This window comes from Sciurus carolinensis, chromosome 3 (assembly GCF_902686445.1).
Source record: "Sciurus carolinensis chromosome 3, mSciCar1.2, whole genome shotgun sequence".
Classification (NCBI taxonomy): domain Eukaryota; kingdom Metazoa; phylum Chordata; class Mammalia; order Rodentia; family Sciuridae; genus Sciurus; species Sciurus carolinensis.
Genome location: NC_062215.1, coordinates 31,736,788 through 31,759,813, shown reverse-complemented (window position 1 = coordinate 31,759,813; position 23,026 = coordinate 31,736,788). Strand labels below are relative to the sequence as shown.

The 23,026-nt window shown below is 50.1% G+C and overlaps 1 protein-coding gene across 2 annotated transcripts; it reads left to right on the top strand.

Moving 5' to 3' along the window:
• The first annotated feature begins 612 nt into the window (after positions 1-612).
• Trim25 (tripartite motif containing 25) lies at positions 613-16,711 on the top strand. 2 transcript variants are annotated; one of them, XM_047542727.1, is made up of 9 exons: positions 613-1,396; positions 5,335-5,430; positions 8,147-8,380; positions 10,413-10,584; positions 12,977-13,042; positions 15,006-15,029; positions 15,478-15,546; positions 15,624-15,719; positions 16,099-16,711. In XM_047542727.1, exons 1-9 carry the CDS (start codon positions 803-805, stop codon positions 16,626-16,628), a joined length of 1,881 nt encoding a protein of 626 aa, XP_047398683.1. In that variant the 5' UTR covers positions 613-802; the 3' UTR covers positions 16,629-16,711. The 2 variants fall into 2 exon arrangements, with proteins under 2 accessions (XP_047398683.1, XP_047398684.1); XM_047542728.1 differs by lacking the exon at positions 15,478-15,546.
• The last annotated feature ends 6,315 nt before the right edge of the window (positions 16,712-23,026 follow it).

The window sequence follows — 23,026 nt, the reverse complement described above, 5'->3', positions numbered from 1 at the left end:
CTAAAAAATTAAAGGAAATAAGTCTTAACAATCGTGAGAAAATATATTTAAATTCCAGTGTGTGTGCATGCGGTAAGACAAAACATTTATTAGAGGTGGGTGTCTCCAAATCCCAAGAGAACAAAAATGGGAATGTCAGCGGAATGAAGCACAAGTCTCAGTGTGTGAGGGTTCAGAGGCTGGGGTGAGGAAAGGGGAAGGATGAAACTAAACAAATAAAAACTAAAGGAAAGAAAGAAAAGGGGTCGTTTCGCAGCTCCTACAATTACTATTCTTTAAGGCCTGCCTGGAAAAGACCAGGCTTGCTCTCGAGGGTGGGGGCGCGGGTGGGGACACCTCAGGTGGCCTGCGGGTTCTCACAGGGGGGGACTCGCTCCCAGCGCGAGGTTGAGGGCACTCGGCCTGGATCTCTCCGCCCTGAGTCCACGGGTCTGGGATTCTCCACCCCTCACGTGGGTTCATCCAGAGGGGCCACAAGAAAGCACCTGGCGGTCGTCAGGATGTCCCCAGACCTCAAGAACTAAGCGCCAACCCAGAGCTCCGCCCTCACCCCGCCGGAGTCAGCAGGACGTCCAGCCTCGCCCACCGCCTCGGAGTCGGCTGGACGGCGACTTCCACAGCGGCCACCTCCCGCTCTCCGAGGGGACCCCTGCTGGCCCGGCCCTTGCGCCCCACGTGACTTCCTGAAAGCCTGGGGCACCGCCTTTCTCCGCTCAGTTTCGTTTCCTCGGCAGCCTGGGGACGGTCGAGTGTAGGTCTCCCGCTGTGCCTGCGCGTCGCGTCGGGTGTCCCCAGGAGCGCCATGGCGGAGCTCTTCCTGCTGTCGGAGGAGCTGTCGTGCTCCATCTGCTTGGAACTCTTCAAGGAGCCGGTCACCACCCCCTGTGGCCACAACTTCTGCCGGTCGTGCCTGGACGAGACGTGGGCCGTCCAGGGCAAGCCGTACCGGTGCCCACAGTGCCGCGCCGACTCCCCGGCGCTCCCCGAGCTGCGGAAGAACACGGTGCTGTGCGCCGTGGTGGACCAGTACCTCCAGGCCGAGCTGGAGCAGGTGCCCGCCACCGACTGGACGCCGCCCTCGCGTTCCGCCGCCCCCGGTCCCGCTCCGCAGGTAGCCTGTGACCACTGCCTGAAGGCAGAAGCCGTGAAGACTTGCCTGGTGTGCATGGCCTCCTTCTGTCAGGAGCACTTGCGGCCGCACCTCGAGAGCCCTGCCTTCCAGGACCACCCGTTGCAGCTGCCGGTTCGAAACCTGATGCGCCGCAAGTGTTCTCAGCACAACCGCCTGCGAGACTTGTTTTGCCCCACACATGGCGAGTGTATCTGCCACATGTGCCTGGTGGACCACAAGGCCTGCTCTCCGGTGTCCGTGAGCCAAGCCAGCACCGATCTGGAGGTAGGGTACGGTCGGGAAGGGTGCAGAGGTCAACCTGGGCCTGCTGAGTTGTGCAGAGGGGCCATGGCGGGCATCTCTGCCATGCCATGGATCGTCTGAGGAGGTGGGCTCGTTGGTTCTCAGCCACCTGGGTGGCAGGCCACCTAGGCAGCTGGGCTGGGGGGCGCGGGAGTGGGGGCAGGTGGGTATCCCCAATGATGGAGCTGAGGGAGCTGGGAAATCATGTAGCCATTTCGGCCATCCCCCTGTTATTCTCCACAGAATGGTTTTACAGACGGACCAACTGAAGGCACAGGTGAGATGGCCTGTGCTTATCCGATGGTTTTTAGTGAGGGTTTTGAATGTCAAACAGGAACGCTGGGGGTTCCCACCATCAATGCTGTCAGCCTAGGAGGTGTGTGTTATTAGGTCCATTTCGCAGATGGGGAAACCGAAGTCCAGAGAAGTTAACTTAGCAAAGGTGGTGCAACAAGTTGCCAAGCCGTCTGGGACCCAGATTAGGTTGACTTAGAGTTTGCAGTTTTCCCCAGTGGACTAGACTTGGAATTCCAGTCTCTAGAGTATGGAATATTCTGGGAGGCTTGAAGTCATGTAAGCAAAAGTTTTATTGGGCTGGAGAGTTCTGATGGTCACGGAGGGTGGACAGTGTCCCAGGAAGTCTCAGATTTGAGCCACTTGGAGAGTGGCTTGCACCATGGTGTCTTCCATCCTGGTCTGTGACTTTGAGCATGGGATTTGCCCCCTGGACCTCCCACCTCCTTGGTAAAGGGAAGGGGAACTTGGGGACTGTGATGTTTTTACTGGTTTGAGAAATCATAGGTTTCCCCTGTGGACTCAAAGCAGAAGCTGAAAAGGTGTAAACAACCTTGTTATATTTTACTAAGCCCCAAATTGTGGCCTGATTTCATTTGAATCTCACAGCATTGTCAGGGAGAACAAGGCCTGTCCTGAATTGTCAAAGGATATGAACTTGGGTGAAGCTGAGGACGTGTGCTGGGCCAGGACTAGGGTGCAGTCCTTGCTCCCTCTGGCCACAGTCCTGACCTTGCCTGTCGCCCCGGAGTCTGAATGGGGCTCCTTAGGGCTTTTTCCCTGGGTCTCCGCAGCTGGACCTGAAGGCATGTCTTTTGAACTGATCTCCTTTCTGGTACCACCCATTCAAGTTATAGATCCCTCGTCTCCACCTGTTCTAGGAAAGGACCCGCCCAGCCTTTGGAGCCAGGAGCCCTGTTTTGCTCCAGCGCTGAGCAATTTGGGGCAAGTCACTGCAGATCTGAACTTTGCTTTCCTCATCTGCCAAATGGAATTGATAGCATTCCCTCCCCACCTCGAGGGGAGCTTCAGACTCCCCAGCTGGGAGATGATAAAAAGAGAACTGCAAGTGCTTGGCTCAGAAAGTTATCGGGAGGGAGGCAATCCTTAAAAAGGGATATCCTGCAGAAACTCCCTACATATTCTTACCATTTCTATTACTCAGGACTGGGTAGAGGGGAACATGCTGGGTGGACAGGGAAACCCCTACATGCAGGTTGCCCCAAGTAGTCTTTCCAAGGTTCATGGGCCTGCTGGAGCAGCCTGGTTCTGAAGAGAGGCACTTTTAGGAGTCCTTATCCATGGAGGCAGAAAGCAAGTAGGGGCAGGAGGGCTTCTCGGCCTGGCCATAGCTGCTGTTCCCTTCAGCCTTCATGGCCTTGAGTTGGCATCTGCACTCAGCTTTATGGGCCATACATATATGCTTGGCTTTTTAATCCCTAAAGCAGGATTCCCCACCATTTCCCACCTCCAGATAGTCTCCTTTTTTATTCATTTTATTTTGAGACAAGGTCTCACCAAGTTGCTTAGGACCTTGCTAAGTTGCTGAGTCTGGCTTTGAATTCACAACCCTCCTGTGTCAGCCTCCGGAGCTACTGGGATCACAGGCATATGTTGCTCACGGCCCAAGTGTCTCTTACTGCCCTGCTGCTGCTCACCACTGTTTCAGTGCCAGTCCCCAGCTGGGCATTGTTCTGACCCTTGGGTGGCTGACTTGGTGTGGGGTGGACTCGGGACTCTGATCCTCCCATGCAGAGGAACCCAAGTTCTTGATGGAGGCCCCAATCCTTAGACCTTCCTAAAGTTCTTTACCCATTGTTTTGGCTACCGATGTTCCTGGGTGACTTCCCTTTGGTCTGAAGTCATGTGGGCCCCTGACCATGATGAGGGGACTGTCGTGTGTGTTTGGTTAATGGTGGATGAACGGGGCTTAGGGTGCAGTGCTAAGAACCGCTTTTGGAAGTGAAACAATTTCTAGCCCCTGGGTGTTCTGAGGTCTTCTCTAGCTCGGTGAAGCCAGATCTGCCTGGATTTGGCCTTTGACCCTAACCTATCTCAGTTACTGGTCATGGGCAGGTGGAAGAGCAGTGTAACAAAGGTCACGACTGAAACATCTCAGTGGCTTGGGCTTTCTGGGTTATGTTCGTGTGACCTTGGTCTCTGCTTCCAGCCATTACATGTGACTGTCACTGGGTTGTTCAACTGTAGATTCAAGGTCGGGTTCAGCCCTGAATATCTCTGGTGGAGTGGGAGAAGTGGAAGAAAGGGCAAAATATGTTGAGCCAGCTTGTTGGAGGAGGGAAATGATTTTTCTTTTTCTGGAAGTTTCCAGCTTGCTCAGTGTGGTAACGTGTCTATAATTTTAATACCAGAAACCTAGCTGTGCCAATTACTAGTAATGTTGTCTTGCCCGATTGCTCTGTGTCTCAGTGTCCTTGTCTGTGAAGGTCGGGTGATTCCTACCCAACCTCCAGAGCATTGTTCTTAACTTTAAATGAGTTGACGTGTATCAAGCACTAGAAGACAGCCTGGCCTTCAGTGAGCACCCCATAACTGCTTGCTGCCCTTATTAGGGTGGGGGCAGTGGTGATTTTTCTTTCCCATTTCTGTGCCCAAACATTTTGTCTGAGCAGGAATGTGGGAGACTCGGATATTGATGTTGAGGTAGGAGACTTAACAGAAATAAATAAGGATGGCATTAACTTTTTCTTGTGTAATTGACTTGCTTCTGGTTGTTTCTGGAGTTGGCTAGAGCCAAGCAATTCTGAACTAGCTTAACTCAACCTCAGGGCCTGAGCGATGGGCAGCTGGGCTGTAGACCCTGTGAGCTGGCTCATCCATATTCCTGGTCTTGGTGGTCCCGGCCTAGGGTGGCCAGGTGAAGTCTGGACTCTCTTTGTTCCCCTGCCTCTCTGAGGTTGACAAAGGTTGCCCTAGCTTCCTTTTAGAATTGACAGATGTGTCTAGGGAGGACAACCCCAGAGGTCAAGCTTACATCTCTGGGTTCCCTTCTGCAGGATCTTGGTTCAATAATCTTCCCCTGCTTTCCAACATCTTTTAGCAGATTTCTCTTCTGCAATACCTGTCTGCTCTTCTGGTTGTTTGAATGGGAAGGTGGTCTGAATGACTTCATCCGCCATTGCTGAAGCAGCCGCACCAGCTTGCTGGCTCCGTGTGAGCCTGGCTGCCTCACCGCCTCCTGCCTTGATTTCATCAGCTGTGTATTGGGTAGTGGTGAGGAAGTCCTTTGCTGGTCCTTAGAATGTCTTGACTGAGCTCTTGGCAGGTGGGGGACCCTCCAGGAGCCCTGTAAGGCTGCAACAGTTGTATCTGTTTCATGGCCAAGTAAACTGAGGTGGGAGACTTGCACAGCTGGGAGTGAGGACTTGAACCTGTTTTATCTGGATTCAAATCCTAACTTCTTTATTGACTGTACTCTCCCCCTAAAAAGACCAAGGGAGGCAATAAATAGATGCTTCAAAGAGCTCCAGACAGGAATGATTTGTGGTGGGTGGCAGAAACGCAGTGGGAGAGATTCAGGGGATGGTTAGGGGATGGGTCCTGGTGTGGGGGCTGGAAGGGGCTGAAGAGGACCTCTCTCACCCTCCTCATTGTTTCTTCCGCAGAACAAACTGAGGCATAAACTAACCGTCATGTATGGTCATGTCAGTGGGGCCACAAGAGCACTGGAGGACGTAAGAACCAGGCAGCAGAGCTTGCGGGTGAGTGGCAGCTGTCCTTCCCTCTACCTGCAACCCAGCCCTGACACCTTCTTTGGCCTCCAGGAAGTGTAGTCTTGGCTCTCACCTGGACACGGCTGGTTGTACTCACAAGTGTCAGCATGAAGCAGCAACCTTCAAAACATGAAAAGCTATGTGCCCAAGAGAAATCCCTCACAAACCCATATTGAAAACTACCTATACGCCCAACCAACCTCGCAGGAGTGATTACATTAGGGTTAGTGTTAGGGACGTAGCTCACTGGTAGAGGATTTGCCTAGCATGCCTCAGCCTACTGGGTTCAATGCCCAGTACAACAGAAACTTTTTTTTTTTTTTTTTTTTGCGGTACCGGGGATCAAACTCAGGGCCGTGTGCTTGTGAGGCAAGCACTCTACCAGCTAAGCTGTCTCCCCAACCCTAACAAAAACATTTTTTAAACAAGTAAAAACAAAGATTAGATTTTCACACTCTGTACCTGAGCCCCCCACTTTATTTCGGCAGCTGTTAGTTGGGTGAGGCCTGGTTATGATACCACCTCTATTGTGCACTAGCCTACGTGACTTTGGTCACTGAGGCAGATCTCTGAGCCTTAGTTTTCCCTTCTGATCAAGGGAATCACAGCTTCACAAAAGATCCAGTGCAATTTGTTAGGACTTGGGGATAGAAGTGTGTCGTGGGTGGCAGGCAGCAAGGCCAGAGGAATGGGTTAAGACTAAATCAGGCAGAAGTGGCCTGTAGCCACCTGGAATGCACCTGGCCTTTCTTAGAAACTATTACCATGCCCCACATCAGTTAAGAAACAATCTAGGCATTAGTGGCCAGCACAGCATGCCCGGCTGACTACCTTAATGACTTTGACCCATAGGGTTTGGGATGTGTGCCAAACTGGCATTTATGTCCAAGATAACAGAAGTCACATCAAGCTGGATCCCTACACTGGGTCCCCATTACTTCTTTGTTCTAGCTTGGAAAAGGGAAACAGGAAGATTATAAGTAGTTTCCTTTTAAGCAAGAGACACAGTGTTGCACGTGTAACTTCTGGCCATACCTCATGGGCAGGAGCTTAGTCACATTGCGAAGCCTAGCTGCCCGGGAGTCTGGGAAATGTAGTCTGGGCAGCTGCGGGCCCAACTGAGACTCCGAGGGTATTCTCTTAGGAAAGGTAAAGGTGAGAGCGAAAAGCAGAGGGCACTGGTAATAGTCACTTTGTAAGGGACAGAGTAAAGGGTCAGATACAGAAATAGTAGAATTCCGTCTTCCCAGTCGACTGTCCCTCTCTTGTTTTTGTCATGTTGATGCTCTGCTATTGAAGTTACCCAAGATGTTAAATACAGCTGCAGCTGCTAAAGCAGCTATAATAATACAAGGGAAACCTTCCACATAATTTTGAATTAATATGAATAACATGTGAAATTATTTAATTTTTATTTTTTTGTAGCACTGAGAATCAAACCCAGGACCTCATATGTGTTAGGCAAGCACTTTGCCACTGAACTACACTCCCAGGCCCTGAATTTATTTACTTATTTATTTAGGAGGGTACCAGGTGACCTCAGGAGCACTCAGTCCCTGAGCCACATCCTCAGCCCTAATTTGTATTTTATTTAGAAATAGGGTCTCACTGAGTTGCTTAGCGCCTTGCTAAATTGCTGAGGCTGGCTTTGAACTCTCAATCCTCCTTCCTCAGCCTCCAAAGTTGCTGGGATTACCGGTGTGCGTCACCATGCCCGGCCCTGAAATTATTTTTAAGAATACGATTCATGCTGGGCACAAAGGTGCACACCTGTAATCCCAGTGGCTGGGGAGGCTGGGGCAGGAGGATCATGAGTTCAAAGCCAGCCTCAGTACTTTAGGGAGGCCCTAAGCAACTCGGTGAGACCCTGTCTCTAAATAAAAAAAAAAGTGGCAGGGGGCTAGGGATGTGGCCAGTGGTTAAGTACCCTTGGGTTTAGTCCCTGGTACCATGAATAAATAGATAAATTGTATTAGTGAGATATTTTGCATTCCTGTTTTGGGTACTAAGTCTTTGATATCTGATGTGTATTTCAAACTTACAACCCTTCTCAACTTGGACTACTCATATTTCATTTTTTTTTTTTTTTTTTTTTTTCCTGTGCTGGGGTCTTGTTATGTTGCCTAGTCTGGCCTTGAAATCCTGGGCTCAAGCAGTCCTCCTACCTGACCCTCCTGAGTTGCTGGGACCATAGGTATATATTGCTGCACTATGCTCAGGTTTTGTGGTTTTCAAACAAAGCTATTTATGAACATTCTTTATTTTTTGGTACTGAGGATTAAACCCAGGGGTGTCTAACCACTGAACCACATCTCTAACCCTTGTCAATATTTTATTTAGAGACAGGGTCTTGCTAAGTTGCTGAGGCTGGCTTTGAACTTGTGATCCTCCTGCCTCAGCTTCCTGAGCCGCTGGGATTAGCAGGCGTGCACCGCTGCGTCCAGCTTATGAATGAACATTCTAGTGTGTGTCTCTGAAGCAGGTGTCCAAGAATTTTTCTCGAGTACATACCTAGGCTCCAAGCTGGGGAGGGTGTTGTGAGCACCTCCATATTGACTAGGTGTTGCCCAGTGGCTGTCCAAGGCTGTCATGCCAGTGTGTGCAGGCATGGGTGTGTAGCGCCCCCATCTTGCTGACACTTGGGATTGCAGCCTTAGCCTTTTTTGCCAATCTGATGAGAGTCCTCTTGCCTTGGGCCTCTTAGGAGGCTGCCAACAGGAAGATGGAGCAGCTGAGACAGGAATACCTGGAAATGAAGGTTCTCATCGATACCTCTGAGGCCAACGCCACACGCAAGATAAAGGAAGAAGAGAAGAGGATCGTCAGCAAATATGACTCCATTTACCAGGTTCTCCTCAAGAAGAAAAGCGAGATCCAGACCCTGAAGGAGGAGATAGAGAACAGCCTGCTGAAGGAGGACGAGTTTGAGTTTCTCGAGGTGGGTGGCGATGAGGGCGCTGCCCAGAACTCTTTCTGCCTCACATTCAGATACTGATGACAGGTGCACTTGGAGCATTGGAAGCATCCCCGAGACACGCTGTGCTAATTTTCTTGCTAAGCAACAACTTATCCCAAACTTAGAAGTTTGGAAGGACATATATTGGTTCTTTGGGTTTCCCTGGCCCAAGATCTGGGTATGGCTTTTGAGTGTTCTGCTTAGGGTCTTTCAAGGCTGCAGTCTGGGTGTTGGCTGGACTACATTGATTTGGAGCTCAGAGTTGTCTTCCAGGCTCACCTGTTGCTGGCAGAATTTACTTCCTTGGGGTTGTAGGATTTAGGTTCCTACCTTGTTTCTTTTTCTTTTCTTTCTTTTTTTTTTTTTTCTTTTTGTACCAGGAATTGAACCCAAGGGCACTTAAACACTGAGCCACATCCCCAACCTCTTTTTGTATTTTCTTTAGACAGTCCTTGCTAAATTGCTGAGACTGGCTTTATACTAGTGATCCTCCTGGCTCAGCCTCCCCAGCTGCTGGGATTACAGGCATGAGCCACGGTACCTACTAGGTCCCTACTTTCTTGCTGGCTATCAGCTGAGGACTTCTCTTACCTTGGCAGTTTACTTTGTCAGGTCAGCAGGAGAATTTCTCCATCTAGGGGAGGTGTGTTTCCTCTTTTAAGGGCTTTTATCTGCTTAAGTCTGGCCCACCCAGGATGATCACACTTTTTATGAACTCAGGTGATTTGGGGTCTTGTGTTTTTTTTTTTTTTTTTTTTGCTCTCAGTACTGGGGATTGAACCCAGGGTTGCTCTACCACCGGGTAGGTCCTTTTTTCACATTTATTTATTTGTTTATTTTTTGGAGACAGGGTCTTGCTGAATTGCTTAGGGCCTTGCTAAGTTGCTGAGGCTGGCCTTGAACTTGTTATCCTCCTGCCTTAACCTCCCAAGTCACCTTGTGCCTGACTGATTTGGAGGTCTTAATTACACCTGCAGTATTCCCTTCCCTTTCCCTTATAACGTAAGCCAATCGTGGAGTGATATCCTATCACCTCCACTGTCCTGCCTGTGCTGAAGGACAGGGATTATGTAGGGTCGTGTACACGGCCCCTGGCAGTGTCTTTCTAAAGCATTTCTCCCTGTACTTCCTGGTCACATTCTCTCTAACATGGCCCACAAAGTCTCTGGTGCCTGGATTTGGTCTTTGCCAGCAGACTTATCTCTTGCCAGTCATCTCCTATCCCACTCTCTGCCTGCCTTGTCTTGTGCTCAAACCATAGTGAGACACTAATCAGTTCCCAAATGTAAAACAGAACCCCCCGAACACCGCCAGATACACTGGGCAGAGAGTGGAAACGCCCCGATTTCTCGTTCAGTACAGGAGTGATGGAACCATTTCCCCTCTGCTCATGGTGCCCACCCACCCTAGGACAAATGGCGTTATGTGTCCTTCTACATGCTTGTTCCTAGAGCAGCTGCCTGGGCTATCTGAGAAAGACTCTCAAGTCCACATCTGGTCTTCTTGATATTATCGGACCCAAGTTAGTCTGAAGTTTGGGACCTTCAGTGAGACTCTCCCTTCCCATATGATGTACCCTGGCTCCGTACCATGTGCAGTAAATTGTCCCTGTCCATCATCAGGTCTGGGATGAGGGCTGCTTCTCTAGGGAGGGGAGGTCCTGTGTCTCCTGTGCTCTTGCAGCCATAAATGGCAGAGTGGGCATGCCTCAGGAGACCTCTGTCCCAACTGAGTCTGCGTCACCCAGTCACACACTGGGGATGTGACTGGCAGGCCACGTGTCATGTCTAGACCTCAGTTTCCCCATCTGTAATAGGAGCGACTTCTGAGATCTCTTCTAGCTCTGGACTTTAAAGGGGTACTTAAGTCTGGTGACCTTGAACCTGAAATTTGAGCAGACTGGTTGGACTTAGCACCTGCAGTCCTAGGAAGCTGCTCAAGGGATTGCTGAGGCCTGAGCTCAGGCACTGGCTTCCCTAGAGCTACCTGCCTTTAACCCCTTGGCTCATTCCAGAAAGCATCAAAACTGCAGATGGTCGCCACGAAGCCAGTCTACATCCCCAAGGTGGAGCTGGACCACGAGCTGATCAAGGGTGTCTACGAAGGCACCTTGGAGCTCAAAAACCAGCTAAGGCAGTCGCTGGCTCAGTCCCAGGAGAAGAAGCCTGAGGAGCCCACCAGCTCAGGTAACACCTGCAGCAACCAGGCAGAGCCCTGGAGCGGTGGGTCTCTGCGGCCTGGAGCGGGGAGCGGGGCGTGGTCTAGAGCTGGGGCGTGAATTTCAGAGGTCCCGAAACAACTGCCTGCCATTAGCGGAGTCTCTGCTTCACCTGACATCACAGCCATTCTTTCTGAAACATTTTGGGGGAAATCTGGGTTATGATGGGACTTTTTGAATGGGGTCCTTTTGTCTGATCTTGAGGCCAACTCCAGTCGGTTTTGAATGGATGCTGGGTCGTCCATGCCTTTGGTGGGGAAATGGCTAGTTTGGGGATCAGAGAACCTGGAATTCCTCCTCGACACGCCTTTCCTTCCCTCCTATCCAATCCATCCCTAGATTTCACTTCTTTAATTCCTTCTGACCCTGTTCTGTGACCCCAGTGCGGGCAACATCTGCCTTCTCTCTGTTACCATCACCTGTGCCCCATGGCTGTGGCAGCTTTCCAAACCGTCCCCCTGGCCAGGTGTGATGGTGCAGGCCTGTAATCTCAGCAACTCTGGAGGCTGAGGCAGGAGGATTGCAGATTGAAGGCCAGCACTGGTAACTTCATGGGACCCTGTCTCAAAATAAAAAATGAAAAGGGCTGGGGCCGTAGCTCAGTGGCAGAGCACTTGCTTGGCATGTGTGAGGCACTGGGTTCGATCCTCAGCACCACATATAAATGAACAAACAAAATAAAGGCATGCTGCCCATCTACAACTACAAAAAATTTTTAAAAAGTGGGGGGGGCTGGGGTAAGGTCAGTGGTAGAGCTTCCCTGGATTCAATCCCTAGGGTCACCAAAAATAATAAAAATAAGTAAAATTAAAATAATAGTAAAAACTCTCTGCATCTACTACTGTAGCCGGAAAGAGCTTGTCAAGAGGTAGATCTCACCTCCCGTCCTTTTCTTCCTTACCCCTTCAGGGACCTTTTATTGTTTTGTTTTGTTTTCTGTTTTTTGGTACCTGGGATTGAACCCAGGTACCCTCAACCACTGAGCCACATCCCCAGCCCTTTTTTGTATTTTCTTTGGAGACAGGGTCTCACTGAGTTGCTTAGCACTTCACTAAGCTGCTGAGGCTGGCTTTGAACTCAACAATTGTCCTCTTCAGCCTCCCGAGCTGCTGGGATTATAGGTGTGTGCCACCACACCTGGCCCTTGAGGGGCTTTCTGTTGCTCTTAAATTACAGACCAGGCCCTTGACCCCGGCCTACAAGTCAGATCAGATCCCATCCATGTCTCCAACCCAATAGCCCCCACCCCTCCCACATCTCTCTGCATTCAGTCTCAAATCTGCTAAGCTTCCTGCCACAGGGCCTTTGTTTATGCTCTGCCCAGAAGACTGAAACTCCCCCATCTTTACCAACTAACTCCTTACTCTTTTCTTTTCGGTGTGTATGCTTAGGTACTGGGGATTGAAATCAGGAATTCTTTATTTAGAGATAGCCTCGCAGTGCCCAGGGCAGAGCCCGGTACCTAGTAAATCTCTGCCATATAATCTGGGCTTGGGTGAGCTCCGGCTTGAGCAGCCGAGCATCCTTACAGAGGAGTTTATGAAACGGGTGGTGTCCAGGCTCCTTTGTGGAGGGTTTTGTGGGGACCAAGCTGTTCGTGCCTGGTCTGCAGGAGGAGGGAGGGAGAGAGAAGAACCAGCAGGTAAGGAGCTAATGCTGCCAGAGTCTTCACTACAGGCTGGGAGCAGTGAGCTCATTCAAGGGATCAGGAAACCACGAGGGAGCCCAAAGCTCAGTGAAGTCTCAGGTCATAAGCTGGGTGCTGCTGGAGAAGAGTCTTCACCCTCAGCTACGTTTTAAGCAGAGAAAAGAGGGAACACACCGAACTGCTCCTTCTGTTACCTTTTTATTATTATTATTTTTTACTGTCTCTTGCAGATAATTAGATGGGGAAGTCAGTAGAAATGGCTAGTTGTGCACACCTGTTTCCCGGCAACTGGGGAGGATGAGGCAGGAATATCGCAAGTTCCAGATCAGCCTCAGCAAGGCCCTGTCTCAAAATTAACAAGGGCACAGTGGTGCACGCCTGTAATTCCTGCAGCTCAGGAGGCTGAGGCAGGAGGATCACGAGTTCAAACCCAGCCTCAGCAACTCAGCAAGGCACTGAGCAACTCAGCGAGACCCTTGTCTCTAGATAAAATATTTTAAAAAAGGGCTGGGATGTGGCTCAGTGGTTAAGTGTCCCTGGGTTCCATCCCTAGTACCAAGAAAGAGGGAGAGAAAGGAAGGAAAGGAGGGAGGGAAGGACGGATTGGCTGGCTGGCTGTATAAATGCTCTATTTTCTCTCCATGGCGAAGTTGGCTTCTGAGGTTGGGGTTGTGGGGAGGAGCCACATACATTCAGCTCTTCTCTGGCACAGATGATTCCGGAGACCATGGCACCCACACTACAAGCAAATCCTCGCGCACTGTGAAGAAGGCTCCACGTAAGTAGCCCCACCTTGTTCCTGGCGTCTGCATGGCTGTGACTGAGAGGTGCTTTGGCTGACACTCACAGGGATCATTGCTCCTTCCAGTGGGACGTAGCTCAATCCACACCACCATAGGGCCTGAGGCCTCTGTTGGGTACAAGTTTGGCTACAGACCCAGAGGCAGGGCAGTGCAGGGCCGCTCTGCTGCAGGTGCTCTATTGGGGCAGGAACCCTGGGCTCGTCCACCGGCATTGGATATTTGGGCTGTCTGGAATGGAAAGTTACCAAAGCCGGTGGCTGCACCTAAGTCCTGGCCTTTGGGCAGAGCCCTGGAGGAGATGGACTGTGGTCCCGATGGTCAGTGGTCCTCATGGGCAGAGGCAGCCGTGCCTCTGTCTTTAACCTGTAAGGTGCTTCTGCTGTTTCTGCATGTCTCATTCTTTTCATTCTTGCCCTTCTCCTGCTCCACTGAGCCAATTTAGAAAAATGACAGAATGACATGCTGGAAAATTGTCAGAGCCCTGGAAGTTCAATTGAGGTTCTTCTATGTTGAGAGCAGCTCAGAATAAACTGGCTGAGTTGGGGGAATAGGGAGGGAGAGGGCAGACCTGTCGCTGTGTGTAGAAACACCTAAGAGAGGTGATGGTCAGGAAGGAGCCTGTGCCTTAGGCTGTGTCCCCGGGTGCTGGAGGGGGAGGGTTGGAGGTGAGGAAATGGGGCTAAGTGTGGGGCGGGGGGCCTGGAGCCATGTGGGGCCCAGGGGATCTGGAGGGGAAATGGAAGCCATCAGGAAAAGCACAGCCTGTCTGTAAAGTATCCTGCGGTGGGAGGGATAAGATCCCTATCTGTATTTTTCATTCCATGATGGGCAAGGTGACAGAGGGATGGGATCCTTCTAACCCACTTCAGTGTGCTCTGGAATCACTCAGGGCTTGCATGCCACAGGTGGCTGGGTCCCACCCTTGCACTCTCTTGGTGGGGCCCAAGATTTTGCATTTCTTACATGATACTGGGTGACACAGATACTGCTGGTTTGGGAACCATACATGGAGAACCAGCATTTTAGTCCAACTCATTTCCCATAGGCATACACTCCAAATATTTTTAAAAGACTGTTGTGATACTTGATAAGATTTTTTTTGGAGGGGACTGACTCTTAATTTTTGTTTTGTTTTTGCAGAACTGGGGGTTGAACCCAGTGGTACTCTACCCCCAAACTACACCCCCGGCCCTTTTTATTTTATTTTTTTGGCACTGGGGATCGATCCCAGGGCCTCGTGCTTGCAAGGCAGGCACTCTACCGACTGAGCTATCTCCCCAGCCCTTTATTTTATTTTTATTTTTACTTTTGGTACTGGGGATTGAACCCAGGGGCACTTTACCATTGAACCACATCCCCAGCCATTTTTTATTTTGAGGCAGAGTCTTGCTAAGTTGCTGAGGCTGGCTTTGAACTCAAGATCCTCCTGCCTCAGCCTCCCGAACCATTGGAATTACAGGGTGCACCACTGTGCCCAGATTTTTTTTTTTCTTGGTTCTCCCCTTCTCTCCCTCCCCTCTACTCTATCCAAAGTTCCTCCATTCTTCCCTTGCCCCCTCCCCATTATGGAACAGCATCCACTTATCAGAGAAAACATTTGCTGTGCCCACATCTTACAAATACAGTTAGACAAATCTTTGACAAATGACGTCTACATTACCATTACCCAGGGCAGCAGAAAGACCCTCCATTGCTCTAGCAAACTTCTTCCTGAAATTCGAGGAAAAAAGAAAACTCCTCTTGCTCCTTATTAGTCATCACCCTCCCCCCATGCTGGTTGCTATCCCTGTAGATTCATTTTGCCTGCTGAGCCCCTATCAATTCAAACATCCCAGCTTTATGTGTATGAGTCAGAGTCACAAATGAGTATCATTATGGTGTTTGAAAGTATTACGGCATTGTGCCTTAAGATATCAATTCTGAAAATTTTCTCTTTAGAAGAAAAGAAAGCCAAGAAAAACGGTAAGTTGTGCATTTCTGATTTTTGTGTCCCCCCCCCCCCGACTTGTTTGAGCCTAGAACTAAGAGCTGGCGGCAACGGTTGGCTCATCTTATCCGGGTTCTGTGATGGGCTAGGTCTTACACTGTTCTCTGTAAGGGTGGGCAGGCCGGAAGTTGGAATTGAGGCCCAGTGTAAGTGAGTAGGATCAGAATGTAGGTTTATCCGGACTCATCTGGTAGCCTGTGACTGTTCAGGAATCTTTTTTTTTTTTTTTTTTTTTTTTTTGGTGGTGACTGGGGATTGAACCCGGGGCCTTACGCTTGCAAGGCAGGCGCTCTACCAACCAAGCTATATCTCCAGCCTGTCTCTGTGGAAGTGGATCTTGACTTTCAGCTTGGAAGGGAGGAGAGGTCATCCTATTTTTCCAGATCGTGTCACCAACTCACGTTTCTCCTCCCTCACCCCTAGTTGCTGCCACTGCCTCACCTGGCCCCAGAGTCCCTAGACAGTCAGTGGAATTGAAATCACCCCCGGATGGTGCGTTATCGTGAGCAAGGGCGAGTGGGGTGTCTGCTCTGAACTTGCCCTGAAAACGGCTGTGTTTCTTCTCCCAGATGCAGCCAAAGACACCACCTCGCCAAACGCCATGACTATCAAGACCAAGGTGCTGGAAACCTTCTTAGCCAAGACCAGAACCCAGCTCTTAGACTGTGAGTAGCTTGATGGCGTGAATGGAGCGGTGGGTGGGTGGGTGGAGCGAACAAATAAATAAGTAGAATCAGCCAGGCGGGTGGTGCTCCGCCTGTTACCCCAGCAGCTCCGGAGGCTGAGACCAGAGGATCATGAGTTCAAAGCCAGCCTCAGCAAAAGCGTGGCGCTGAGCAACTCAGTGAGACTCTGTCTCTAAATAAAATACAAAATAGGGCTGAGAATGTGACTCAGTGGTTCAGTACCCCTGAGTTTAATCCCTGCTACTCCCCTGACCTCACACCCCCCCCCCCCAAAAAAAATAGTAGTATCAGGGAAGATCTAAAAGTGAGAGCTTGGAGGACCCCCTGTCATTCAGAGCTTGGGGTGATGTTTTCTCAGATTTCGTTAAAGTCATCTTGGATTACAACACCGCTCATTACAAAGTGGCTCTGACAGCAAACTACACCACCGCTTCCGTGGCGGACGTGCCTCAGATGTACCGGCCGCATCCGCAGAGGTTCACGTACTGCTCTCAGGTGCTGGGCCTGCACTGCTACAAGAAGGGGATCCACTACTGGGAGGTGGAGCTGCAGAAGAACAACTTCTGTGGGGTCGGCATCTGCTACGGCAGCATGGACCGCCAGGGCCCCGAGAGCCGGCTGGGCCGCAACAGAGCCTCCTGGTGTGTGGAGTGGTTCAACAACAAGATCTCCGCCTGGCACGACAACACCGAGAAGACGCTGCCCCCCACCAAGGCCACGCGGGTGGGCGTGCTCCTCAACTGTGACCACGGCTTCGTCATTTTCTTTGCCGTCCTTGATAAGTTCCACCTGATGTACAAATACGTCGTGAACTTCACCGAGGCTGTGTACCCCGCCTTCTGGGTGTTCTCCGCGGGCGCCACCCTCTCCATTTGCTCCCCGAAGTAGACAGGCACGTGGGCTGGCTGCCCGCGGCGCCCGGGATTGGTGAAAAATGCTGCGGGTGGGACTCCTTGGAGAACTTCCCAGGGGTTGGGAGGATGGGAAGGGAGGGAGTTGGTGGCAGGGTGGGAGATGGGAGAAGAGGAGGGGGTTAACCAGGGAAAGGGGCCCGGTGGGGAGGATCGAGTTGTGGATAGGACGCTTTTCTACCTCCTGGTGCCCGTCTGGGCAGGGCGACCTCCTCCCGAGGGTTCCAGGAAATCTCCAGGCTGCTAGGTAACCTGGGCAGAGTTTCGGGGAGTAAAGTCATGAGTGCCCACTTTCTCTTGCAGAAAATATGTACTCATAGCAGTTTCCTTCTTTGGCCAGGGACTGACTGCCCTTTTGCTCTCTGGGATGGGTAGCCTTCTATCTTTTAGAGTCATTGAATCTCTCTCTCTCTCTCTCTCTCTCTCTCTCTCTCTATATATATATATATATATATATTTTTTTTTTTTTTTTCTCTCTCTCTTTTCGGTGCTAGGGAGTTAAACCCAGACCCTTGCACATGATAAGCCCACGCTCTGTCACTGCGCCGCACACCCAGGCTGAATTTCAACATTACACTCCCTCAACTTTCTGCACGTTGGGCTCAGTCCCGGGGCTGCTCTCTGTGCTGAGGGAAATCTTTGGTGGCAGTTCTCCACCTGGACCAGGGTTTCCCAGAGAAAGAGTGGACTTGCCCTCCCCTGGAAAGCAGCCCTGCCTCCCTCCTCATCATGTTCACTCCATTACCCCCTCGATGATTTCAGAATGTTCATTCGAGGGCTGGGGGTGGGGCTCAGCAGGACACCACTTGCCTAGCATGCGGGAGGCCCTGATTTGACTTACCAGCACCAAAAAAAAAGTTCATCTGAACAACCTGTGTTGAATTTGTGTTTGAGGGGGGGGTGGGGGGTGGAGGTGACCCAGATCCACTTGGAATGGAAATGGCTTCCTCCTCCCAGCGTGAACAAGGGACATCTAGTCAAAGGTTTTGGCTGCTACTGCAGAGCCTTGTCTCCCATGGGCTAGGCTACATGGCAAGACGAACCCTGGCCCGGGTTAACAGAAGCCAGGTGGGTTTGCTGTCACTACAGTGCCTTGCTTTGCTCACTGTCCTCGGCAGTAGTGTTCTCTCCCCGACAGTGTAGACATTGGACTGGTAGCTGCAGATGCCACTGTTGCTTGCTCAGCCAAGTACCCAGCCAGGGGAGGCATCCGAAGTCTGCATCGTTCAAGCCATTTGTGGCTGCTGTAGGGAGCAGGCTTAGTCACCTGAGGAGGTCGTGGCCAAAAGGGCCTTCTAGCAGGCCCAGTGGGAGACAGCAACACTCCCATTTATCCCTGGCCACAGGCTACAGACACAGCTCTGACCCTCTGTCTTCTAAGTCCTGTTGCTGGCCCTGGTCCCTTCTGCTATCTTCCTCATAGGAGCCCATTCCAGATACTTAAATTGACCAGGTTAGACGTCAGGAAGACTTTGGGTTTTTTTTGGCGGTGCTGGGGATCGAACCCAGGGCCTTGTGCTTGCGAGGCAAGCGCTCTACTGAGCTATATCCCCAGCCCGACGACTTTTTACTTTTTTTTTTTTTTTTTAAAGGATCAGGGAAGGAATGAGCTAAAGAGGATCAGAGAAGTGGCTATTTTCCCTGTAGTGTTTCATGCAGTGAAAATAACCCAGTCCATTAAGGGCAGGAGTGAACAGATTGCAGAATTTCCCCAAACTGCTTATATCCCGACGTCAGGATGGAAATTCCTACCTCAAAAGTATGGGGGGAGTTTCCTAAGTCTGGCTTCTTAAGAAAAGAAATCACCATTGGGGAAAATAGGGACCCCAGACCTCATCATCTGGATATTTGAGAATTTAACACAACTCAGGCCTTGTACTGGAATTCCTGGGAGCTTTGATCACTTGAGATTCCTGACAGATGTGCGATCCATCATCTCCCAGGAAGAACTCGCTATTCCTTGGGAGAAAGATAATCAGGGAAGACCTCCTCGCCACAGCTGGTATGTGTAAACTTTGAAAGTTTTCTTCATGGCTGGGCATAGTGGCACAAGCCCATAATCCCAGTGATTTGGGAGGCTGAGGAAGGAGGATTGCAAGTTTGAGGCTAACCTTAGCTACTTAATGAGAGCCTCAGTAACTTAGCAAGACCCTGTCTCAAAGTAAATGAACAGGGCTGGGATGAAACTCGGTGGTAGAGCACCTCTGGATTCAATCCCCAGTACCCTTCTCCTAAAACAAAGAAGTTTTCTTCCTTGCTACATAGAAGAAAATTTCTTTGGTGATACTTCTCTACTTCAAAGATGTCCACAAGCATCTTTGTTGATTTGAAACAAGCATTGTCTGACACCAAGTCACATTTGGGAAACAGCTGGGCTCAGAGGAGTATATAAAAGTCCACGAGTTATCCAGGACTCCTGCTGGGGCTCTCTTCTACAGAAATGAGGGCAGCAGGGGGGAACTCTTCCCTGACAGACACCAGGTAGCATGAGTCCCTCTGTTTATAAGAACCAACTAGGTGACTGGTGCTTAGCTCTGTGCAAGGTCGTTGGAGGTGTGACTTGAGTGTTTTCCTGATCCCCTCCTGTCCTTACATGATCCAGCCTTGCAGGGCCACTAGAGGCCCTGGAGGCCCTAGAGTGGAAGGAACTTTTCTATCCATCTGCCTTCTCATTTCTCAGAATAAGGCAGATGAGAAGGTAGAGGATGACTCTTCTCCACTCTTACCATTCCATCATGGAGGAAATCATGCCTAACCTGTGTGACGGGAAACCCTGGTATCCTGCTCAGTACCAGAAATTCCCAGAAACACTAACATAAAATCCTGTCTTAGTCCCAGATACTGGGACCTGGCCTCAGCCTTGCTGGCATGATAAACCAAAGGTCAAGATCAGGTCTTTGTGTTATTCAATACTGGCTGACCAGTTATGTCTGAAGTACTCCGCAATCAATCTGTGATCTGAATCTAATACTGATACATTATCTTTTACCTGATTCTTCCCCTGACTATTGATTTTAATTAATCAGGAGTAGTTGAGCTGATATTTTTTGAAAAATGTTTTAGTTGATTCTTTTATTTTTTGGCGGGGGTGGGGGTGTGCTAGTGGTTAAGGGGCACTTAACCACTGAGCCACATCCCCAGCCCTTTTTATTTTTAATTATGGGATAGAGTCTTGCTAAGTTGCTAAGGCTGGTCTTGAACATGCGATCTTCTGGCCTCAGCTTCCTTGTCTCTGGAAGGCTTGTGCGGTAGTGGGGTAACTGACCCAGGCCTGGATGTAAAGGAAACAGGATGTTGTGGTGGGGGGCAGTGAGAGTTCCCCTCCCCCTGTTCCCCCCAGCTGGGCTTCAGGAAAGCTAATCAGCTCCATTTACTCCTTCCTTTGCGAATGTAAAGAACTTTCCCTGGGACCTAACCATGGCCCTTTGAAGTATAAATGCATGATACAGAAGACCTTGTAAGCCAGCTTCGTTTATCACTGCCTGCGTTTGTAAACAGTTCCCGCTCTAAGACCCTTATACACAATCATATGTTGCCTTTTGAAATCTTGTGTCCAATTCTGTACCGTTTTAGACTAGAAAATCTATGACACTAGACAGCCTCTAAATGTTATGAAAAATTAGTCAGAGAGGCTCAGAATTTTGGAATGCTCATCTCTGGGCCTGCTGTTGTACAATAAAGTTTGACTTCTCCTATTTTCCGAGTGCGGTCTTGTCATTTCCACAACAATGCCACCATGCCCAGCTTTATTTGATTCTTTAAGAAAATACAGCTATAACCAGGGCTGAGATTGGCTGATGTGCCTTAGAAATTTTGAATGCAATAGAGTGGTGTTTGTACTTTATTACACCTGGGTGCAGGTAGAAACTGATCCTTGTCCATCATGCTGGAGTCCACAGACGATGTGCCCTCCACTGAACGCTACTGCCAGGTGGCCCGTTTGCCCAGATTCCACCCAACCACTCCCAAACCTGTAGCACCTCTGAGGCCTGGATAAAGAGTTCTCAGACTGATAGGCCTGAGTCTCGGCTTCAGGACAATGCCAGGGTGGAGGATCAGTGAAGGAATAAGCCACATAGGAATCATGGGTGAACGGTGACAGAAATGGAGGGCTCATGGTTGTCCTCTTTCTACTGTTGCCTACATTTAAAAAAATCTATAATGAGGGCTGGGGAGATAGCTCAGTCGGTAGAGTGCTTGCCTCGCAAGCACAAGGCCCTGGGTTCGATCCCCAGCAGCCAAAAAAAAAAAAAAAAAAAAAAATCTATAATGAAAAGTGAAATGGAAAACAGCCAGGTCAGTAGTGAGCCCTGTTCCAGTGGGTTTTATCTTTGGGTAGGCAAGTTGCTGTATATTAAAGAATTTAACTGATTTTTCTCCTTGGTTTCTCGGAGGAGGGGTTTGAAATCTTTGGAATTTTCTGAGTAGTAGGAGTGACTTTGTTATTCCCGAGTCCCTTGGATCACACCTGAGTTTGTGCTAAGAGATAAGATGGCTTGGGATGTGATGAGAGGCTTGGGGCCTTGAGCCAGCTGACCTCTGGGAGGGGAAGAGAGAGGAGGACAGGCCAGGGGCTCTGGGGATCCAATTCAATGGTGTGGCCGATGATTCAGTCAGTCCTACCTAGGTAATGGAATTGCAGTAAGCCACCTGGTCATGGAGGCCCAGTGCGGCTTCCCGGTGGAGCTCCTGGCTGGCCTGGGAGGACCAGGGGCCCTGATTCCATGCGGACATGGCAGAGGAGTTTTGCATTTGAGACGCTCCCAGACTCTGCCCTCTATTTTTGGTCTGGTTCTGATTGTGTCCTTTCTAATAAAATTATAATCAATAGAATGCTTTCCTGCTTCTGTTGGTACCTGACCCTAATCTTGTACTGCCTAGGTGACCCAGCTGAATTTCTGCCCCTCTTTAATCTTGTTTGTCTTTGAGGACAGGATGCCTGCAGGCTAGACGTCTGTCCCTCTTCGGGTGGGCTTGCCAAAACTGGGGGGAATCTAAGACAGCTGCTAGAATGATCCCAGACAACCTCTAACTGCATTATAGTCCCATTTGCAGGCTAAATGACACTCCCCCTCCCCCCGCAACACCATGACAGTCGACTGTGCCAACTGCCATGAGGATGACTGCAAAGAGCTAAGAAGGGGGCTGGGGATGTAGCTCAAGGCCCTGGGTTCAATCCCCAGCACCGAGAAAAAAACAAAAACAAAAACAAAACTATGAACGGCTGGACAAGAGGAGGTGCTGGAATTCCCAGATAGTCCCCAGCCATCCCCAGAACATACGTGAATATTCTTCCATTTATTCCTCTCCTCAGGTCTATAACCTTCCGTCTGCAACCTCCTGATCCCCCACTACTACTTGACCAGGAATAAACCTTTCCTGAGGCTCACTGTGCATCCCCAGAGGGGAAAAAGGACCCAGTTTAGGATCAAATATTGGTGACACTCCTCTCTAGTGAATGACTGAATCTGAGGGAGGTCACAGTAACCTCCTGGATTTGTAGCCAGTGGGTGACGTGGGACTCCCAGAGTAGGGCTGATGTCTGAAATGAGGACAGTCTTGTTGGGCTCCATCTCTCTCCTGTGGCATCTGATCTAACTCTGGGTGGTTATTGTCCCCACTGTATTGCATTGCAGTACACGTACTGGTGTCAGAACAGAGAGGTCTGTGTGTGTGTGTGTGTGTGTGTGTTTGTGTGTGTGTTTAGTACTGGGGCTGGGCCTGCTATGCTTTAGATGTGGTATCCCCCAAAAGCTCACGTGTGAGACAATGAAAGAAGGTTTGGAGGAGAAATGATCGGGTCATATCCTTAACCTAATTGGTGAATTAATCCCTGATGGGATTAACTGAGTGGTAACTGGAGGCAAGTGGGATGTGGTTGGAGGAAGTGATTCATCGGGGGCATGGCTATGGGTATAGAATGGAGAGTGGAGACTCTCAGCTTCCTGATCATCACGTGAACTGCCTCCTTCTCTCATGATGATCTGCCTCACCTTGAGCCCTAAGGAATGGAGCCAGCCTTCTATGGACTAAGACCTCTGAAACCCTGAGCTGTCAAATAAGCTTTCCTCCTCTACAGTTGTTCCAGCTGGGTCTTTCAGTGGCAGCAGTGAAAAAGCTGACTACAACAGGACCGAGTCACCTTACCACCGAGCTACATCCCCGTCCTCTTTGTTTTATGTTGAGACAGGTTCTTGCTAATTTGCTGAGGCTGGTCTGGGACTTGGCATCCGCCTGCCTCAGCCTCCTGAGTCACTGGGACTACAGGAGTGCATGCTGTTCTCTAATGTCCCACGTTTTCTTCTCTCTCATCCCCACCTCCTCTTGCAGCTTTTTCTCCTCACTGCCTGTAACCACAAAAGAACGTCAGTGACA

What these genes read in the sequence shown, in the direction of transcription:
- Trim25 (XM_047542727.1), top strand. Translation starts at nt 803, where the DNA reads ATGGCGGAGCTCTTCCTGCTGTCGGAGGAGCTGTCGTGCTCCATCTGC. An exon ending in AAGCCAGCACCGATCTGGAG is followed by an intron (nt 1,397 to 5,334) that starts GTAGGGTACGGT and finishes TTTCTTCCGCAG; the next exon opens with AACAAACTGAGGCATAAACT. An exon ending in CAGAACCCAGCTCTTAGACT is followed by an intron (nt 15,720 to 16,098) that starts GTGAGTAGCTTG and finishes ATGTTTTCTCAG; the next exon opens with ATTTCGTTAAAGTCATCTTG.